Source organism: Dromaius novaehollandiae, chromosome 4 (genome assembly GCF_036370855.1).
Source record: "Dromaius novaehollandiae isolate bDroNov1 chromosome 4, bDroNov1.hap1, whole genome shotgun sequence".
Taxonomy (NCBI): domain Eukaryota; kingdom Metazoa; phylum Chordata; class Aves; order Casuariiformes; family Dromaiidae; genus Dromaius; species Dromaius novaehollandiae.
Genome location: NC_088101.1, coordinates 48,516,405 through 48,535,240, shown reverse-complemented (window position 1 = coordinate 48,535,240; position 18,836 = coordinate 48,516,405). Strand labels below are relative to the sequence as shown.

General features: G+C 38.6%; 1 protein-coding gene across 1 annotated transcript in view; it reads left to right on the top strand.

Moving 5' to 3' along the window:
- The first annotated feature begins 1,226 nt into the window (after positions 1 to 1,226).
- Positions 1,227 to 18,836, top strand: part of GLRA3 (glycine receptor alpha 3) — a 103,053-nt gene continuing 85,443 nt past the window's right edge. The window contains exon 1 of the mRNA XM_026105157.2: positions 1,227 to 1,297. Within this exon, the coding sequence (XP_025960942.1) occupies positions 1,227 to 1,297 (71 nt within the window). The remainder of the gene's footprint in view (positions 1,298 to 18,836) is intronic.

Sequence of the window (18,836 nt, the reverse complement as noted above, 5' to 3'; positions counted from 1 at the left end):
TTAATGCAAGCAGCTCCTGGCTTGCATAAGATTTTCTTTTTGTTTTCTCTACACACAATCTATAACCACAATTATGTCACTTCCCTATGGTCACCAGTACATATAAACTCATTCTCCTTTCCTCCCCCTTCTCCCCAGGAATAAATACCCTGTTCTCTTCTTATAATATTCTTTTCCTCGCTCCTTCCCAGCATCCCTTCAGGTCTCCTCCCCAGCCAAAGTTTCAAATGCTCTTTGCTAACAGTTTCCCTGTCAGTCTTGTGGTACTAGATCTTCTCTCTTTCCATCAAGAGAGATAGAAGAAGACACGCTTTTCCCATGCCCATGGGGCTGTACTTTCAAAGATGAGTGAAATACGCAGGCGTTCCCCAACCCCCCCATTTCCTAAGAAAAACCGTGTCGCCAGCCCAACAGGTGAAGCAGAAGAGCCCCCCATTCCCCAGCCTTCCACGGTCCCGAATCTTGGTGAATTCACCCCAGCTCTCGAACCGTAAGCCCCTGTGCGGGCATCACCCCGACACTCGCCCATCTTCCCACTGTGCAAGGAGGGAGCCCACCCGGGCCGGGGCTATTTTGAGCCCCAGAACTAACCACGAGCCCCACCTCAGGAGGGCCGGGAGGTCTCCGCCGCGGTGCCGCTGCCGCGGGGGCGCGGAGTGGGGGGCGCTCCGCTCCCTCGGGGCTCAGCGAGGCGCCCCGGCGCCCCGGGCGGGACCACCCCGCGCACGCCCCGCGCACTCCCTGCCCGCCCCGCTCCGCTCCGCGGCGCTGCGCTGGGCGGGCGGGCGGGGCGCTCCCGGGGGAGGCGGCGGGCGGGGGGCCGCGGCCGGCTCCCGCCCTGCCTCCCCTCCCGCCGCCGCCGCCGCCGCCGGGGCATGCGGCCGGCGGCGGGGTGCCGGCTGCTGGCAGGAGCCGGGGGCAGGCGGGCGGGGGGCGGGCTCCCGCCGCCGCCGCGGCCCGGCCCCGTCTCGCCGGCTGCGATTAGCCTCCCGCCCTGCTGCCATGCGGAGCGGCGCGGCCGGCGCGGCGGGGCCCGGCGGCAGGGCGCCCGGCGCGGCGCGGCGCTAGGCGGGCGGCGGGCGCGGCGCCGCCGGAGCTCTCCAGGGTGCTGGGCGCCGCCGCCGGAGCCGAGCCGAGCCGCGCCGCCGATGCCGATGCCGATGCCGACGCCGACGCCGACGCCGAGGACGCGTCCGCGGCAGGACTGGCCGGCGCCGGCGAGCGGCATGGCCCGGGTGCGGTACCTCCGCGCGGCCGTCTCGGGATTTTATCTGTGGGAAGCCGCGGTGCTGCTCAGGTGAGTTCCCTCCTGCGAGGCGCCCGTTCCCCCGCACGGCTGGAGCGCCTGCGACTCACGCAAAGCCCCGCCGCGGTCGCGGCTTTTCCAGCCCCACCGCTAATGCCTAGTTACTTCCACCGGCTGGAATGCGGTCGCGGAGACTTAAAATGCGTGGGATCTATGCCTCGCGAATGACTTTGTAACATTTCATTGCTTTGAATCTGATTGTGCGTTTTGCAAACCGGAGGACGTGCATTTCCTTCATCGGTTCGCAGTTAGGGGTCTCCTGTTGGATCGCTGGATTTCATCAGTGTTTTTAGTAGCAGATGTAACATTCATGATCTTGACAAGTCTTCCACTGCAAAATAGCTATATGCGTAAGTTACAGGCAATAACCTGAACTGGGAATATGCAGACTTCAGTTATTACTATCCGTTTTTGTCAGTAAAAGGAAATGCAGGGATCATGTTAGGTCAGAAAAGACTAACGCAGAAACAGGAAAAAATCATAGCTGTGTGAACAGAGGGAATGGTCTACAGAATTTCTCTCAAGAGGTTTAACTACAAGGCACTTTACCACTGGGCAGTCTAGGATTTGTATTCTGGGAGATAAGAATACATCCATAAACTATGACTAGAGTAGAAGATTGAGGTTCATAAGCCTTTTTCTTCTTTCTGCCCAGCACGCTTTTTCTAGCTAAACTAATGTTATGATATCAATGCAAGTATTCTTTTAACACAGTTCTGGAAGTGTGGTGATAGCAGGCTACAATAAACTTGTTTAAATACTCTGACCATTCTAAAGGTGAGGGAAAAACTTGAAAAAAAACAGACATGCAAAAAAGCAGACTTCAATGTCATCACATATTCCTTGCTGATGCAGAGTTAGCCGTGCTTGTTAGCAACATTCTAGCTCTATATTACGATAAATATCACGACACTGCCAGATTATTTTTAAGCATCATATTGTTACCTGACAAAGATAAAAAAGGAAACTAAAATTTGAGAAGTACTTCTCCAGAGAGAGTTTGAGAGTATTCATGTAAGGCATCTATAACCACAAACAGAAAGTTGAAACAGCAGTGTGTATTGCCTCACAATGATGGCACACCCTGACAGGTGAGCACAGGTTCAGAATGAATCTTTTCCTTCTTTTCGAAGTTAGTTAAATGATCTGTTTTGTATCAACATATATAATGTATCTAATCTGATTTTATTGTAATTGTTGCAAAAGAGATTTTAAGGAATTGGGTCATATGGTATGGGATTAATTGGCATTGGGAGGAAAGAGTAAATGTACATATATTACAGTTAAAATTTTCTATTTGCACTGAATATTTAATGTTCAAAGTGCAAGACCAAAGCCCTGTAGACTGTAGGGAGCACATGCAGTACTGTCCTATTATTATTTTATTACAATGTACTTACAGAACCTATTTTTCCTCAGCATATTATTTAAATGTCATCCTACTGTTGAATGATTAGTCCTTTCAATAGAAAGAAAGATAGTATATTCCAAGGGAAAAAAATAAGTGAAAAATAAAGATTTTGGAAGGCATATAGGTATTTTGTATTATATAACTGTTGACTAACGTTTAATTGTTTCACAAGGTATACTGGCATTTTATTTTGTATCAATTCAAATTATTTTGTTCAATGTTCAAACAACTGTTGTATTACAACAATCTTTTGCTCTTACATTATCACTTTTCCACAAAGACCATGGTTATTTTGCTCAAAGATCCAGGTGTACATTACACACAATGTTAGAGAAAGAATTTGGGAAGCTGCTCAGAATCTACATATATCTTTGATATGTACCTCAACATAAAGCCTGCTTGTGACTTTAGGTCTAGCAATACAAACTGAGAAACCTGAGGAAAGGCAGAGTCAATGATGTTCATTCAGACTCACAGAAGTCTCCATGTCCAACACAGCTTGAAGAATTAAAAAAAAAAAAAAAAAAAAAAAAAAGAGTTGCAGTATTAAAACTTGTAAAACTCCCAAGTTTCCTGGGGTCATTTATCCTAGTTCTCTCCAGATTTATGCCTTGTGTAATCATTTACACTAGAGCAAAGGGAACAGGGAATAGTAGGATACTACCTCCACTCTCTGTAAGACACAGGCTCCCAGCCTTCTCTCTGAGTACCTACACAACATCCTCAGTGAAAAGACAGAGGTAGTAGGAATTCCTAGGAATAACCAGGCCCTAAGTTTTTCACCTGCTCAAACATTATGGAAAAAATAACAGATTTTCCCTGATATTCTGCAACATTAAAAACTCTCCTACTCTTCATCAGCAAGCATTCAAGACTGCATGAGAGGACTGAAGGACCCTAACAGGAAAAACTTTCAATTCTTGTCCAGAAGCCATGAGACTGTTTAAAGAGATTCTTTAACTGTTATGCCTGTGAAGACAGAGGTTGAATTTTATTTTCAGTACAAGCCAAATGAAAGCAAAAGGTCTCTTTTTCAATATAGATTATATAATTATGAGCCCGTTGCTTTAATCAGCAAAGTCTCTGAACTAATATGCTATGCAAGAGGAAAAGCACCTGATATTTTTATTGAAATATTTTTTTTCATCTCAATTGCATTTCCTAATATTGCACATACTTGTAGTACTATATCTAAGATTAATAATATAATAATAGATTAATATATCTAACATATGGAAAACAAGAATTTAAGCAGAAAACACTCTATTATGTTTTCCAGTAGTATACTTGAGGAATGAGAGAAAGGCTATCATCAGACCCAAAATAAAGTAGTATGAAACACTATTGCTCATTAATGACTGCCAGACCAGCCCCAGTGTGATACTGAGAAGTGGGCAGAGATGCACAAATAAGGATAAGGGCTAGGAAAAGGAATTTTATGGAGCCTGAAAATAACTGCAATTCACTACTAAACAATGAAAATGAACACTGAATTTGAAACTGTAATCACCTCTAAGACTAAATATTCCTCTAAGTTTTTGTTAAAGTAATAGCATTCACACAAGTTTTTCTGGATTTGCCTGGATTTCAAGAGGTCATGCTGAGGGCAAGATCCTATATGTAGAGTCAATACAAAGATCATATTTGTGAGTCATATATGACACAGGTCGTATTTGTGAGTCAAACAGCTTTAAGACAGCTCTCAAACTTGCACAGGCTCCAGTGTAGCTCTATTCAAACTACACCATCAGGGACTTTACAGGGACGCTGCTTTCTCCTTAAGGATGATAGAGACATTTTATACATGGACCTGTGTATGGGGAAAGCACAGGATAGAAAGGTAGGTGGCACTGTGGAAATGTAAAATAGATTCTCCCTGTATGATATTTCTTAGGTAACCATTTTAGCATTACTTGCCCTAAGATTCATGCTACAGTTAGGTTTATTACCTCTTTCCTCATTCCATTCACTAGCCTATACTGGAGGAAACAATATCACAGAGACAGTTAACTGCACTTAGGGACCAGATTCCTGTGGAAAAAATCTCCTTGTAGCCTAACTCTTGTCTCTATGTCTGATCTCACAGTTAGCTGATTTTGAAATTATTCTTGCATTGCATTGCAAATTGATCACAGATGAGTAGTTTTAAGAAGCAAAAGTCAAGGTACTTTAAGCCAGCAGCAGTTCCTTTCTCACACAAAAAATGAAAGAAAGAGAAACAACAGCTACAAGATACTTCATTAAATCTGAGATGTCACCACAATCATCTTTGGAAAGGAAGTTTTTCACAGCTTCTGATGAGACTTCAGCAGCACATTAAGGTGTGTGAGAGAGTACTATTCCAGCAAGAAAAGTCTGCTAAAGCTAGAATGTCAATAGAATAGTGCATGAAAGAAAAAGTAGTAATTCAGGATAGGGGTACTGAGGGAGATTACCTTTCCTCTGAAGCCCAGCACCATTTTCAAAAGATAGGTTGTATGGAATAAATCAGTCAATAGACTCCAGGTCCTAATGAAAAAGACTTGATATGTGACAGGGAGCAGCAGGGGCAGACTACTTCGCAAGGGAAGGTGAGCTGGGCTGGGAGTCAAGGGTCACAGAAAGCAGGCAGTAGCAGTGTCATCACCAACAAAGTTTATGGCCCCATAGTGCCTACACGAGATTAGAGCAGGTCCAGCTCAAACAACAGTTCAGATTGCCAGGCAAGTCTGCAGCGACGAGGCAGGTCCGAGGTCAAGCCAAAAAGTCAAGTCAGCAGGTCAGAGTCAGGCTCAGAATCAGGACCGTGATGACCAGGTACATGTGTAACTGCACTGTAGCTCGAACAGAGACCAAGAGCAAGTCCCCAGCATCCCTCAGAGAAAAATATAAAGAAAAAAGGAAAAAGAAAAACAGCTCTGGAGAGGGGGGAGGAGTGACGCCTCAGCCCCTGCTGAGGCTTCTCACAGTTTTTTTTATCAAACTGCTCTTTGATTCAGAGCTGGATAGCTGCACTGCCAGAGCTGGCATGAAGCCCAGGCAGCCCAACCCCTGGGATGAGGGGAATGTGCTCAGGGCTCTTACAAAATGTCAGGAGGAGAGCATTGGGGTTTCCTTGCAGGATGTGCCCACAGGCAGGTGTTTGAAATCCCCAAACTCAGACAAAGTTTTCTCATAAATGAGAATATGTAATTCAAATTCTCTTGTATTTCAAATGGACCAGTGAAATGCTGAAATCCCTTTGTACCAAAATAAGAGTTTTGTCACCACTATGAATTCGATCAGAACTTTTACTAGTCATTCCTTCTTTCTTACTAAAGAAAATATATTTTCCTAAGTGGCCACCATTTTATAAGTTTGAGGAAGGAGAAGTACGTGTAGAGTTTTGAGCTTGTAACGCTATAAACTGTAAGAAAATAATATTAAATTACAAGAAATTTCAATCAAGAGCATGAATTTTTCAATTCTTACTGTCCTGGTGACATTGTCTTACGTTTGAACCTCTCCTAATTCATTGCTAGTGAAATGATGCTAACAACAACTGAAAGCAAGTAATATTTTGAGATGAGTAGTGTGCTGCTGTTTGATGAAAAAGGTAATAGCTCCTCTATCAGATTAGTCTTGTCCAGATATCCTAGGATTCATGAAAATTTGAGAAAATGAAAATTTGTGTAAGATTGGACCCTCTCATTTTAACAGACACAGAATACAAGCTTCAAATCACTTTACTGAGTATTATGTAATAATGCCTAGATGGAATGATTCCTGCAAATCAGCTTTGTTCAATTAATAACAATGGAGAGTGCTTCTGCATGGCGTTGCATCTTCTTTTTATTTTTTTTGCTACTGGTCTTCATGATATTTATTGGAAGCATCAGTTAAAGCAGATAGAAACAAGAAAGAAGTAGTTTTACTGTCACTGAAATATAGGTATTGTGAACAGATATAATAAAAGACACCTGTTTGAGGAAGAGTATCAGCTACCAGCAGAAAGGGAACATCTCAGAGAGTTGGAAAAGACACAGCCAGAAACCATGTGTAACAAGCACGCAGAATCAAACCATGAGAATCAGAAGGGCACCAGGAAGCAGAACAGTCTACCCAGCAAAGTAGAGGGAAAAGAAGGGGACAATCTTTGAGACTGGCCATCTTTTCCAGCAGAGACTACAATCCATTATTTTTTATGGCTTCTGAAGCAATAGGATCCTACCTGATTGATGATTCTAGATGCTGTGTCAATATAAATGCTAAGTAATAACAAAAAGAAAGGAGAACAAAGTGCAAAAACAGACAGCATGACGTTATAAAAGAATAAAAGAATGTATTAAAGGAAACTATTGTTGTTACTTTTCCAGTCAGCTCTCTAATTAATTGTTCCAAAATTATCCAACAACAAACAGGGTAGGAAGTGGTCCACACTACAATGAACTTTCTACACAATGAACACTTCCTATACAATTTTCCTGCACCTCATGGTATCCTATTATTCTCCTAGCCCTAGCATGGATGTATAAAACTGAGTAGGGACAAAGAAAGCCAGGGCTATTACCAAGTATTAATGCCGCTAAAGAATATCATTCCATGTCAATATTGTTATTAAGGGAATTTCTTTTTGGTGTCATAAAACATAAGCTGAATGTAGTTGCCAGAGGAGAGCATGGAAAATGCAGAAAAGTTGAAGAAGTCCCCAGACACTTGGATACATTGGAAAATTAACTCAGTGAAACATTAAAGTGAGTAAGAGCCAACACACAAGTACTAAATCATCTTATACTGCGAGGCTGAGCTTGTTGCTATTAACCCATACGTGAGTCTTACAGCTAAAACTAAAATAGGAAGGGTATCATCAGCAAAATCAGTACAGCTGTTACATTTACAAAAGCAAACTAGTTTTTTTCCCCCTCTCCCTGATTAAAAATTCAAGCTGCAATTATGACTACATACCCTACTGTCTTAAGATTTTTTTTTGTTGCATTGCATCTTTGATATAAGAACTTATCCTTATTCAACCACAAGCATTGCCTCATCACTTGTGCCAGTCTCATGATTTAGAACATCACAAGTAATTAAACATTAAAAAAGATACATTGGCATATGCTACTCACCTCACTATTGCCCAAGGCTTCTCATACTATATTCGGTTTGCAGGAAACAACACCACGCGTAGAACTTATTTTCAATTTCTTGCAAAAATGCATTTTTCTTTCTTTCAGAATCTTGAGAAGTAAATTATAAACCCAGCATAATCCAAGTAGTATCCTCTTTGAGGATACACAGGTACCATAATGTGTCATATCTGAGATATGACTTTCTATGAACTCACTGTTTAAAATTTGTGTGATTTTTAACATTCACTATTTCACAGCCAACCACTCAGCAGAAACACTTCGTAAATACAGTTATACCAGCGTGCTTCTTCAAAGATGATTATTTTTAATTATTATTACTTTCAGTCCATCTTAGTGGGTGACTGCAGAGCCTAGGGACTTTTTCCAGAAAAGGCTGGCTTACATGCCTTGTGAGTTTATTTGGTACAAAGGAGTGAAAAAGATACATTTTCTTTTCTATTTTATATGTACTTTTTATCTGTATTTTATGTACATATATTTATATACATATTACATTTCTCACTTTCTAGCTATATGAAGAGATACTTACATAAAGCAAATCACTCAAATCTTTATTGCTTAAGTATAACTTCAGATCCTGGACATCTTGGCCATAATAATTCCCATTCTAATCTGCCTGTAACACAAAAGAATCGCCTTGGAGAAAGAGGCATTGAGTAAAGCCACAGAGCCAACTTGAAAGCTCTGTGCCAGCCTCCTAATCACTGAGACTCCTCTCGAGTTTCATTGCTCCTTGGTGACTGTATTAGCCCAACAGGGTAGTCTTGGGGCTGCACAGCAGCATGCCGAGAAGGTAGCCCCTTGCACAACTAGTGCAAGATCAGGGAATTACTAAGTGGTGCACAGATACCAATCCACCCTGCATCCCTCTACTACAGCCATATATTTTATGTAAAGCACTGACTTCAAATGGCTAAAATATGACTAACTGCAGTACTGTAAGTTAAATTTTAATTTTGTGTCTAAGCCTTTATATAATGCTTCCATGAAAGCACGTGTTTCTTGGTGATGCTTTCCCTGTTGCTACCAGGTCAGATCCATTATCGCTGATGCCATTAGTAATGGAACTAAAAACAAAGTGGTCAGATTTCAGCATTACATCTGGACTAGATCCCATAAAATAATTTTTGGAAAACTGGAGTGTTTTTTTCTTTGCTGCATCTGGAAAAAAAAGAATGTTTTACACAAACATTTTTGTTTTTGCAAACAGAAAGATGCAAATTTATCAGATGTTAATTGTGAAAAATAATTTGCAAGAGCTATAGTAAAACAAACAAACTTCTATCTGTTTTCCTTCAGCTTTTGCACACTGAAGATCTGATTCTCGGCTGTTTTGAACATTATATTGCAATTTAAATTTACACATAGAGAATGTGAAATGCACCCACTTGAAACAGTAATACATGATTACGAAAAGCACAGTGCAGCGGAGAACTGGAACTAATGGAGATATTTGCATCCAGTTTCTCCTTACTTATAGGGTAAAATTTCATCTCCAAAACTTATCCCAAAATTCTAACACTGTGCAAAAGAACTCTTAAGATCTCTGGATGTAAGAGTACTCAAATTTTCACCCAAAATTGAAGTGTGAAGACAAATGCACTTGTTCAGATTCCCTAGCGGAAAACTGTTCAAGTAATGGTTAACAGAATGACCTTTTTCATACTTTTTTAACAGCAATTACTCCTTCACGTGATGAAGTGTCTTGCAGATAATAAAGACCAGAACACATTCAGGCATATCTTTCCTTCACCCAACATATTTCCATTTGTTTATATGAAGTTTAGAAGCCTGAGATGACAATCAAGAGGGCATGGGGTACCTAGGACAGCAAATGAGTAGCAGGTGTGTATCTGAGAGGAATTTTAAACATCACTTTCTGTGTGTGAAAGAGCCACCACTGTCTGTGTATGTGTAGTGGACCAAGATAATTTTGGTGGAAATACGAAAGGCTAACAGCACTGTTTTTTAACCTTCATGTTATTTTCTCTGACTTATTCAGTAAGGAATATGCTTCAGTGCACACATTAGAAACACTGGGTTCTGTCATCATGTGGCATGAATCCTGCCACTCTGAGCATCACCCTTAAGTTCAACCCTGTTGTTGCCTTAAACAACATCGTATACTGGAGGACTGTACTGTTAATTCTGTATATAATTAATAAAGAGGAAAAAACTACTTCATTCATGTAGTGCACGTAAATTAACATGGCTCACTGAACATCAACATTACTGTTTCACAGAAAATTCCAAAATTCTGAAAAGGTTTTGCTGCTTTTTCAATGCATAGCAGGAATTTTAAGCTGTGAAAAGCAGGAAGAATCTTTGTCAATGCTGCGGGGGAGATGTTTAGAGAAGTTTTTGAAGACTAGAACATGGGAGCTCACCTTCTACACTCACAGATTCTTTATGGGCAGCTCCACACCACCACTAGAAAACTGACTGATGCCGAGTGAATAGAAAGGACAGCAGACAAGATCCCACACAAGCCTGCCTACTTACCATTAAAACTACATTGAAACAGATATGTTTCTTTAAAACTCTATTTAAACAAATCAGTATTTCCCCAACTAGAAATATTTTGTCTCATTTGAAAATTCTTAATCAATAGTAATAACATAGTATTTACTCTATAGTTAGCTGACTAATCAAAATAAACAATTTGATGAGCAGTATTTTGAGAAAGAACTTTATATAGCCTTGAGTTCTATTTACTGGTAAGTCTTGATTTGTCTAGGCTGCAGTTGCTGTTGAAATATTTCATCTTAAGGTGAGTGACTCTCCAAGCTATATTCAGCTTTCCTCTAATTTAACTTATATCCTATCAAACTTATTTTGGAAAAAAGTGTCATCTTCTAAACAGCTATCTGACATGCTCACTGAAGATACAGGACAACATTGTTGTACCGATACAAGGAGAACTTCCCTAAGGCAAATGGAATAGTGTTTAGTTGAATTATGCTTTAGTCTTCACAGGCCCTATGGCATTAATTCAGAACTGAATTTTTATCAAGTGTGATAAAGCCCTATCCTTTCATTCTATTGTAAGATTTTCTATAAAGTTTCCCATGAATAGGAAGAAGAGTTGTTTGAGAAGGAAAACATGAAAAAAATCCTGCAAATTCCCAAATGTTTTCAGTTTCATTTATGGTTTTCAACTCATAAAGGTGGATTTTTAAAGTAAAGCAAAGCAAAGGGAGGAACAGTGTGCCTGTGGAGTTGTTAATGGTCATTACTGATGATTATCACACCTATCTTTTTTCTGCAACACACATCTCAATTGGCATTGTTCCTGATTATATTGAATGAGAGTACAGAACCTAGTAGTAGCAAAGTGAGCTTATTGGGCAATGGCACAGCAATAGTTAAAAATCTAGGCAGTACATTAGAACTTGTAAAACTAGCAGTTTGCAGCTGCATGATTTAAAGGACATTTTGGGACATAATCAAAATACAGGATCGACCAAGCAATTGTAATTGTAAAATTCTGTTCTTGATATTCAGAGTTTGCTCTTAGATTTGGAAAGAGTTTGCCTTGGAAAAAAAATGGTTTGTAGTCCTTACCCAGGCAAAACTCTCACTTTAATTAATTCTCCTTTCATATTAGTGTTGTCTTATTGATATCAGTTGAATTATTCTTCATTATGATGGTGAAAGACACTAGTCAGTTCCTGAACATATTCAGTCGGTTAGAAGAATCATTCATTAATCATAAAAACAAATGTAATTGTTCAGCTCTGACAAGCGTCCATAGTAAGATATTTGGTGTTACAAAACAATACTGTAAAATTATTTTACTTGGCGGTATCTGAAACTATCCTTTACTCCAACAACGTCTCTCTATTATTTAGTTAATATGCAAATTAGTCTTTATAGTGAGATAGTAATGCAAGTTCAAACTACTATAAATTAGGGATTTATGATTTCTATTTTCAAGGAAATTCCATTCACTTCAGTTGAGTATTATATGTCTAAAAAAAACAGTTAATTGAATTTTGGGAAGATCTGACTGCCTTTAATTCAAAATTAAAGTTGACAGAAATTTAACCCATACAGTCAGTCTCTGGAAGAGTCCTGAGTTAACAACACAACAATAAGGTTTTGCTCATTACTGAGGGTAAGGGTTGAAAATTATAAAATGTCTGAATTTGAACATTTGAAACATTCTTCTGCTCCTTTTCCACCTGTCTGGGACAGCTTCTTCCCAAAAATGTAGGTGGATAAAAATTAAGAAACTGTAAGACACTAAGACCTGAATTTAAAGCAATTATGAAAATCAGGTACACAGGAGGCACAAGAGACTATTCAGATATGAGATGGTTCAGAGAAAACTATGAACAAATACTCAGATTAGAGCCAGAATTCATAAAATGTGTTAAGAAAATTCAAAAGCTGCATGGCTAAATTTGGCAACAATAAATTTTTCATAAACATGAAAATGAAATTAGAGAGACAGTCTATAATTTAATGAATCCAGACCTAATTAAGGTGGAAAGCCACATCTGTATGTTTATGAAAAAAGCTGACAATCAGTTTTCTTCTTTATCCCGAGAGATAAATGTTTTTCCAAAAGAGAAAGAAAGCATTGCGCATACATATACATACACAGTCACAAACACCAACAAGTATATTCAAAATTAAGCCTGATTTAGAATATAAAGCTCTTTGACCTGTAGAATGAGGATCAGGTCAAAGTGACTTTAAAAGACTTTAAAATCCATTATTCGCTAGTCTTTGTCTCTGTTAGAGAAAGCTGAAACATAATACAGTGATCCAAAGCTTTTTCAAACTACAGTAGATAAAGTAAATATGCTATGGGCATTATATCAGTTTATTTTCATTGCAAACAGAGCCAGAGGAAGTCTGTAGGACTAGAGCAACTCTCAACTGTATTGATAAAAGAGAAAAGAATATTGTGCTACAAAGGTGTCAGGAACATCCTAATAAAATGAAAGTAATTAATCCATTGCCTAACCTATAAAGAGCACTAAGATGCTTTATTACTTCAGTCACTGAAACAAAAAAATGAAAAAATTTCCAAACCTGAAGGAACAGCCATGTTTATTAGCTGCATTGAAATGCAGTCCCACATATTTTTTATGCAGTTCTCATTTCTAACCACTAAAATAATAAAGAATGGATAACTACTGATCTTAAATTGGCAATTTACTGTTTGTTGCATACAAAGAATTGTCAGTTTGTCCAAAATGTCTCTAATAATCTCTGACTCAATTCTACTTATCTCTCTGTCATTATATCAAAAATTAATCTGACCTATTGAACTTCCTAACAATAAGATGATAAGAGTGCCACTAGAAAAATCAAAGAATATGAAAAATCAGGAAAGAAACCTAAACTGCCACGGAAAATGATTAAAATTCTCCTGAGGATTTTTGCTAGAAAACAGCTCTTCAAAATCTTATTGGCAATAAAATGCTTCTGCTTCTGTTCTTGAACTGACAGTCTTTCCTCTGACAAACATTAGTTAAGAATTCTGTGTTTGTCTCTGAGCTAATGAAATCATTATTATCCAAAACATTGCAGGATAAGAAAATCTGCATTTTCATTGCATTAGGTACTGATGACTTTACGAATAAGAATAAACGAAAGAAATTTCATCTTTAATTAGCAAGCAATACATTACTGTCATTTTTAACAGAAACTGTAGGAAAGACAGCTGGAATCTCAGTCATTTTTGAGTCACTGCAAATTTAATCTTTCTCCTTCATTTGGCATCGTTGGGGTTTAGTACATTTTACCCTCTTCCTTTATTTATTCTTTTACCAGTGTAAACTCACTTTTCTTTTCTTGGTCCCCCAGGCTGAAATTAAATCATTCACCAAGAAAGCTCAAGTAGAATTATTTCAGTGCTGGAATAGAAAGGAGGAGTTGGGAGGAGTGAAACGGTCTTCTCCTAGCATGAACCTTGAACCACAGAAGAGGGTCATGTTACCTAATTCAGGTGTCTCAGTTAGGAGTTTAGCTGCCCTCAGTTCACAATGCAGCTAATGAAAAGAGAGTGATTCATCCAAGGGTGTTTCAGAGAAAGGGCGTAATTTTCAGTCTTATCTCACCCCTCAGGAGTAACTCTGTGTGAGCTACAATGGGACTACAGGGACAGCAGAGTCTGTGGGTCACTTCCAGGACTGGATCTGTGCAACTGTAATCCTCTGACATAGCTCCTAGCTTTCCAAAATGGCTGTGGCTTTTTATGAATCAATATTGCTGATGAACAGCCTCCAATAAGGGCAGGCCATTTGTCTTCCATTTACTCTGAGGGATTTTAATTTTCAGTAGAGTTTGCCTTAAAATTTCTCTTGAGAATTGTATTGCAATTTTAAAGAATATTTGCTTTAAATGTATTTGTGTCTCTTCTGAGCTCCCATTCCACAATATTTGCATCATCATCAAATCTTTCAGAAATTAATCTTGTTCATTCAAATCAAAAACAGGGAAATGCATTTCTCTTCTGACACAACTATTTTAGGTAGCCAGTTTAAACATATCACACCTCAGAAGACTATTTGTGCCACACTACTTGACTGAGCAAATGCGTCTTAATGACAAACTGTCCAAAAACTTGGAAAAATTTGGGGAAACAGTTTTATCTACAGAAATCAAACAAATTAATGTTTTAAGCTTTATATTGGCATTCTTTGTCTAAAATTGAAAACAGTTTTTATCTTTCTGTAAGAGTAAGATTTATTATTTTTGTTTGAACCAGGAAAACACATTAATGTGAATGATCTAGAGGCCTTCAGTGGTCATTTTTGTTAACCTTTGGTGCTTTTTAAGTTGTCATATTTTGGAATATCCTACTGTCAAAGGAGGTATTTTTGGCAGGTTCATGTTCACTCTTGGAATATTTGCAATTTTTAGATACTCTAAATTCTGATCTGTTTAGTACTTTACCTGCTTTAATTCACAGATTAGATAATGAGATAATTCCCTTTAGATAAAAATTCTATGCTTCTGATCTCTTAAAATGTAATGTTCACTTTTCACACTAATCTTACCAAATACTTTCTATTAATGGGTCTAAATTATACAGAACAGAGTCTAAAGACTGGTCTCATATCATAGAATCTTACTGTTACAATTTTCAAAACACAGTATTAAAGTATTGTCAGATGATCGGGCACCAGCTATTTGAAGATCACTTTATTTCAGCAGACTTTGTTAATTAAATGGTCATACTGCATAACTTTTGTTTTAAAAATAACAGATTCTATCACCATTGTATTACTTACAGCTACAGAATCAAGGGAAGTTGTCTAGAGATTAAATCACCTAACCATTATTATGCTCATGAGGTAAACCAGTGAATAAGTACCACAACTCAGATTAACTTGCTGAGATGCTTTTGCGTATTGCTGTTTGTGAGATGCAGCAGAGCACATAATGGCTGGCTGCAGTTTATGCCTTCCTTATGAGTGTGTAATTAATTTCCTTGAGCTGCTCTGTAAAGCTTTTTAATGTAAAGTGCATTAAAAGCATTCAAACATCAGTCGGATGGAATGGACCACAAACACAAGATCCGATTGCTCCAGGGGTTTGGCCACACTTGCTGTCTCACAGAAAAAGCTAAATAATGAAATGAAAGAGCTACCAGACCATTGCAATGCATGAAGAGCATCATAAAACAGCTCCGTAGCATCCATTTTAAGATAAAATACAACATTTCTAACTTCTGAATGGTCTGTATTTGAGGTGCTAGTGGAAAGAAAGAATTATTATTACATGAGAAAATTCACCAAGCCAAAGATGACAGAAATTTGACTTTCAACAATGGTATTAATGTAAGATTTTCAAAGTAAAATATATAGGTAGTCTAGCCACGGAAGGAAAAAAATGAACATACTATCTAAGTCAAAGGTAATTTATATGAAATGTTTTCAACATTAAACTAGTGAGACTCTGCAGATAACACTCAGAATAACTTGGATAAACTATGGCACTGCTCTAACTTGTACTTGTTGGTAACATCTCTCTGGTAAGTGTCTAGCAGAAGAGATCGTTACAGCATACCATACTCATTTTTCATCTCTGTCATCCCCCTGCACCAGCAACAAACTGGGAAGAGTCAGTGGATGGTGTGAGACAGAATTTCTTCCTGCCCCTTTTCTTTATAATATTCGTAGTAAGCCCTTCTGGAGGGCTATGAGCTTTCTTATATTAATATTCTCAGTAGCCCACTACTTCTTTTCTTCAAAATTTTGAAACAACTAATTACACTTTTGAGGGCTGAAGCAACATACTGAAAGAGATTAAAAAAAAAAAACTTGAAAATGAAAAATTCAAAAAGTTTTGAATCCATCATAATACCTGACGGGAGAAATCAGTGAAAATCAGTACTTTCAGTAACACATCAGTGACATGAAACTCTCAAAGACAGTATTATTGAAATGATTTTCCAAAATATAACTTAAAAAAAAAACATACACATAAAAGATCTTCATTTGCAGAGTCCCTTTCCTTTACTTGCAGTTTTGCAAAAACAGGCACTATTTTACAGCAGACAGAAAATGACAGCTCGAGAGTAGGAATACAATCATTCTTCAAAAAGCACTTGAAAGTAGCTTCTGACTTTTGTGGCTCTAAAAGTCTTAGAAAAGGAAACATATATTTGTTTGTGGAGACTGTGAAATTCCCTTTGAAGAGTTCTTCCTCAGTCATTTTCTTTCGGAGGAAAGGAAGAGAGTTTGGTTTCCTTTTTACAAATGTGCCTACATTATACAGAGATTCCAGGAGCTCAAATTCATAACTTGTGCCTTTTCTTGCAAACTGAATTACCAATACTGCTAAAGGAGATCTCTTGTTTAAATTCTGTACATGGTGGGTGTTCTTGCTACACAGTTATCCTAGCTATATATTTTTTTCTCGTTCTGAAATTGTAATGTTTTTAATCACATAAAAAAATCAACAGTAGTGCAAACATCCTCAGCAGAGACACTAAAATGGAATCCATTGCCTGCAAACATAGTCATACCTCTCACAACATCCTAACATCCTTATCAAGTTTCACCTTGAAACAGGGAGGGCTTTTGTATCCCTACTCACAGTGCTCAACTATTTCTGACCTGAAGTATTTCCGTGCTTGAAAACCTCTTAATTTACAATCTAAATTTATTCTTGGCCACTTTCCATCCATTTGTTTTCATGCCACTGTTATCATTTAGCTTAAATGCCTTTCTTCTTTGCAAGTGCATGTCACAGATAGCACATTAGCTCATTCTTTCCCAGCACTGGTCAACCTCTGATTTTTGCACTGGCTGTAGTTTATTAGCAGGTCAAATGCAGTTTCCATTCGGAGGATTAATTCCATGCTGTGCAGGGAGGTGGAGCTGGTAAAAGAACTGTTGGGCAAGTCAGATACACAGCTGTGAAAGGAAGTGAGCAAAATGGGCCAACATTGCCATGTGTAACATGCGGCCCAGGTTACAGGTTTACCCTACTGGTACCTGCAAGTCTGCAACCCAGCCCCAGGGCAGAATAACCCTGGGAAGACATCATTTCCCACTTTTCAACTACTCCCATTACTCCCCTTCTTTAAGCTCTGCAAGTCCAGAATGTGCCTTTTGGCTCTTGGCAGTCTGAAGATTTTGGCATGAGAGCTGTAATGTCTACTCCTAATTTAGCCTGCTTTTCATAGGTCAGTCCTTTTCACCAAGCTACCCATATATGAAACACTATACCTTGTATTTTGTTAAACTGTTTGTTCCAGAAAGTCATACTGTCTTGACTGGTACAGTTTGTTCTACTATTAAGTTACCTTTATTATTAAAACTGTGTGCCTAAATTCCCATTTGAATCTCTCTGTGTCTCATTGATTGTTCTTCTGCCTTTCTTCTTTAGATTAAATGTCCAGTACTTTCCACTCTTTGAGGTATTTATACACTTCAATCATGTTACTTTTCAATCTTCTTTTTGATAGCTAAGCAGATTGAGCTCTTAAAGTCTCTCACTCTAAGGAAATTTCCCTATCTCTCACATCATGGTTTAGTGGCTTTGTTCAGTACCTTTCCTAATGCTTTAATGTCCTTTCTAAAACTTGGACACAGAATTTGATGCAATGTCCCAGAGCTTGTCTCATTAATAGCGTATAAAATAATAAAGTGACCTTCATGATCCTACTCACTTCTACAATCTTTCCATACCCTTGCATAACACAGTAGTGCAGTGAAAACTTTACCACAACTGTGCTGAGATGTTCAACATTAATTCTGAATCCTTTTTCAGACTCACTACTTTCCTAGGTACAGTCTCCAACTCTGTAGGTGTGACTCACATTCCCAATTCATATATCTGCAAGTATTCTTACTCTCTCTGTTTTAAATTGTTCTGCTTAAATGGACTTAATTTCAAAGACTGGGTTACTACCTTGCCCTCATCAGTATTTATACCTCGCTCAATTTTTTGAGATTCTTAAGTTTGAACCACCAATGAATTTATATTTTATTTCTAGATCACAGATGACAGTGCTGAACATCATCTTTACTACAGCTCCCTACTATAGTTTCTTGGCTAGAATTTAAAATGTGAATACAACCTACTGAAATCTGCATCTTGGCTATGCAAGGTGTTTTCTTAATTTCTAAGACATTCCACTGTAAATGTCCTCAGCTGGAGCTAACAGTTCCTGGCTCAAGTATAACTTTTGGTAGGTCATGAACTATTACAGACCTGTGACTTCAGGATCTTTTCTTATTTCTGTCCATTAAATTCTAACTTGACGACCTGCAGGGCATGATGCAAAGCTCATCTCTCTTCAGGTTTTAGGTGAGCAGTGATTTAACAGACAGAATGGTCCAAGGACAACAGTAATTATAGTCCTGGTGATTCTAATTTTCTGTTGATGCCTATTTTTATATGACAGACTATTTGGAACAAAAATTTTCACGCTAGCTTTTGATGGTCTAAATAGAGCTGCTCACAAACAATTTTTTGAACATATTGTTTGACAATGGAAAAAATGGAAATTTTTTTGTTGCTTTTTGTCCACTACTTTAAT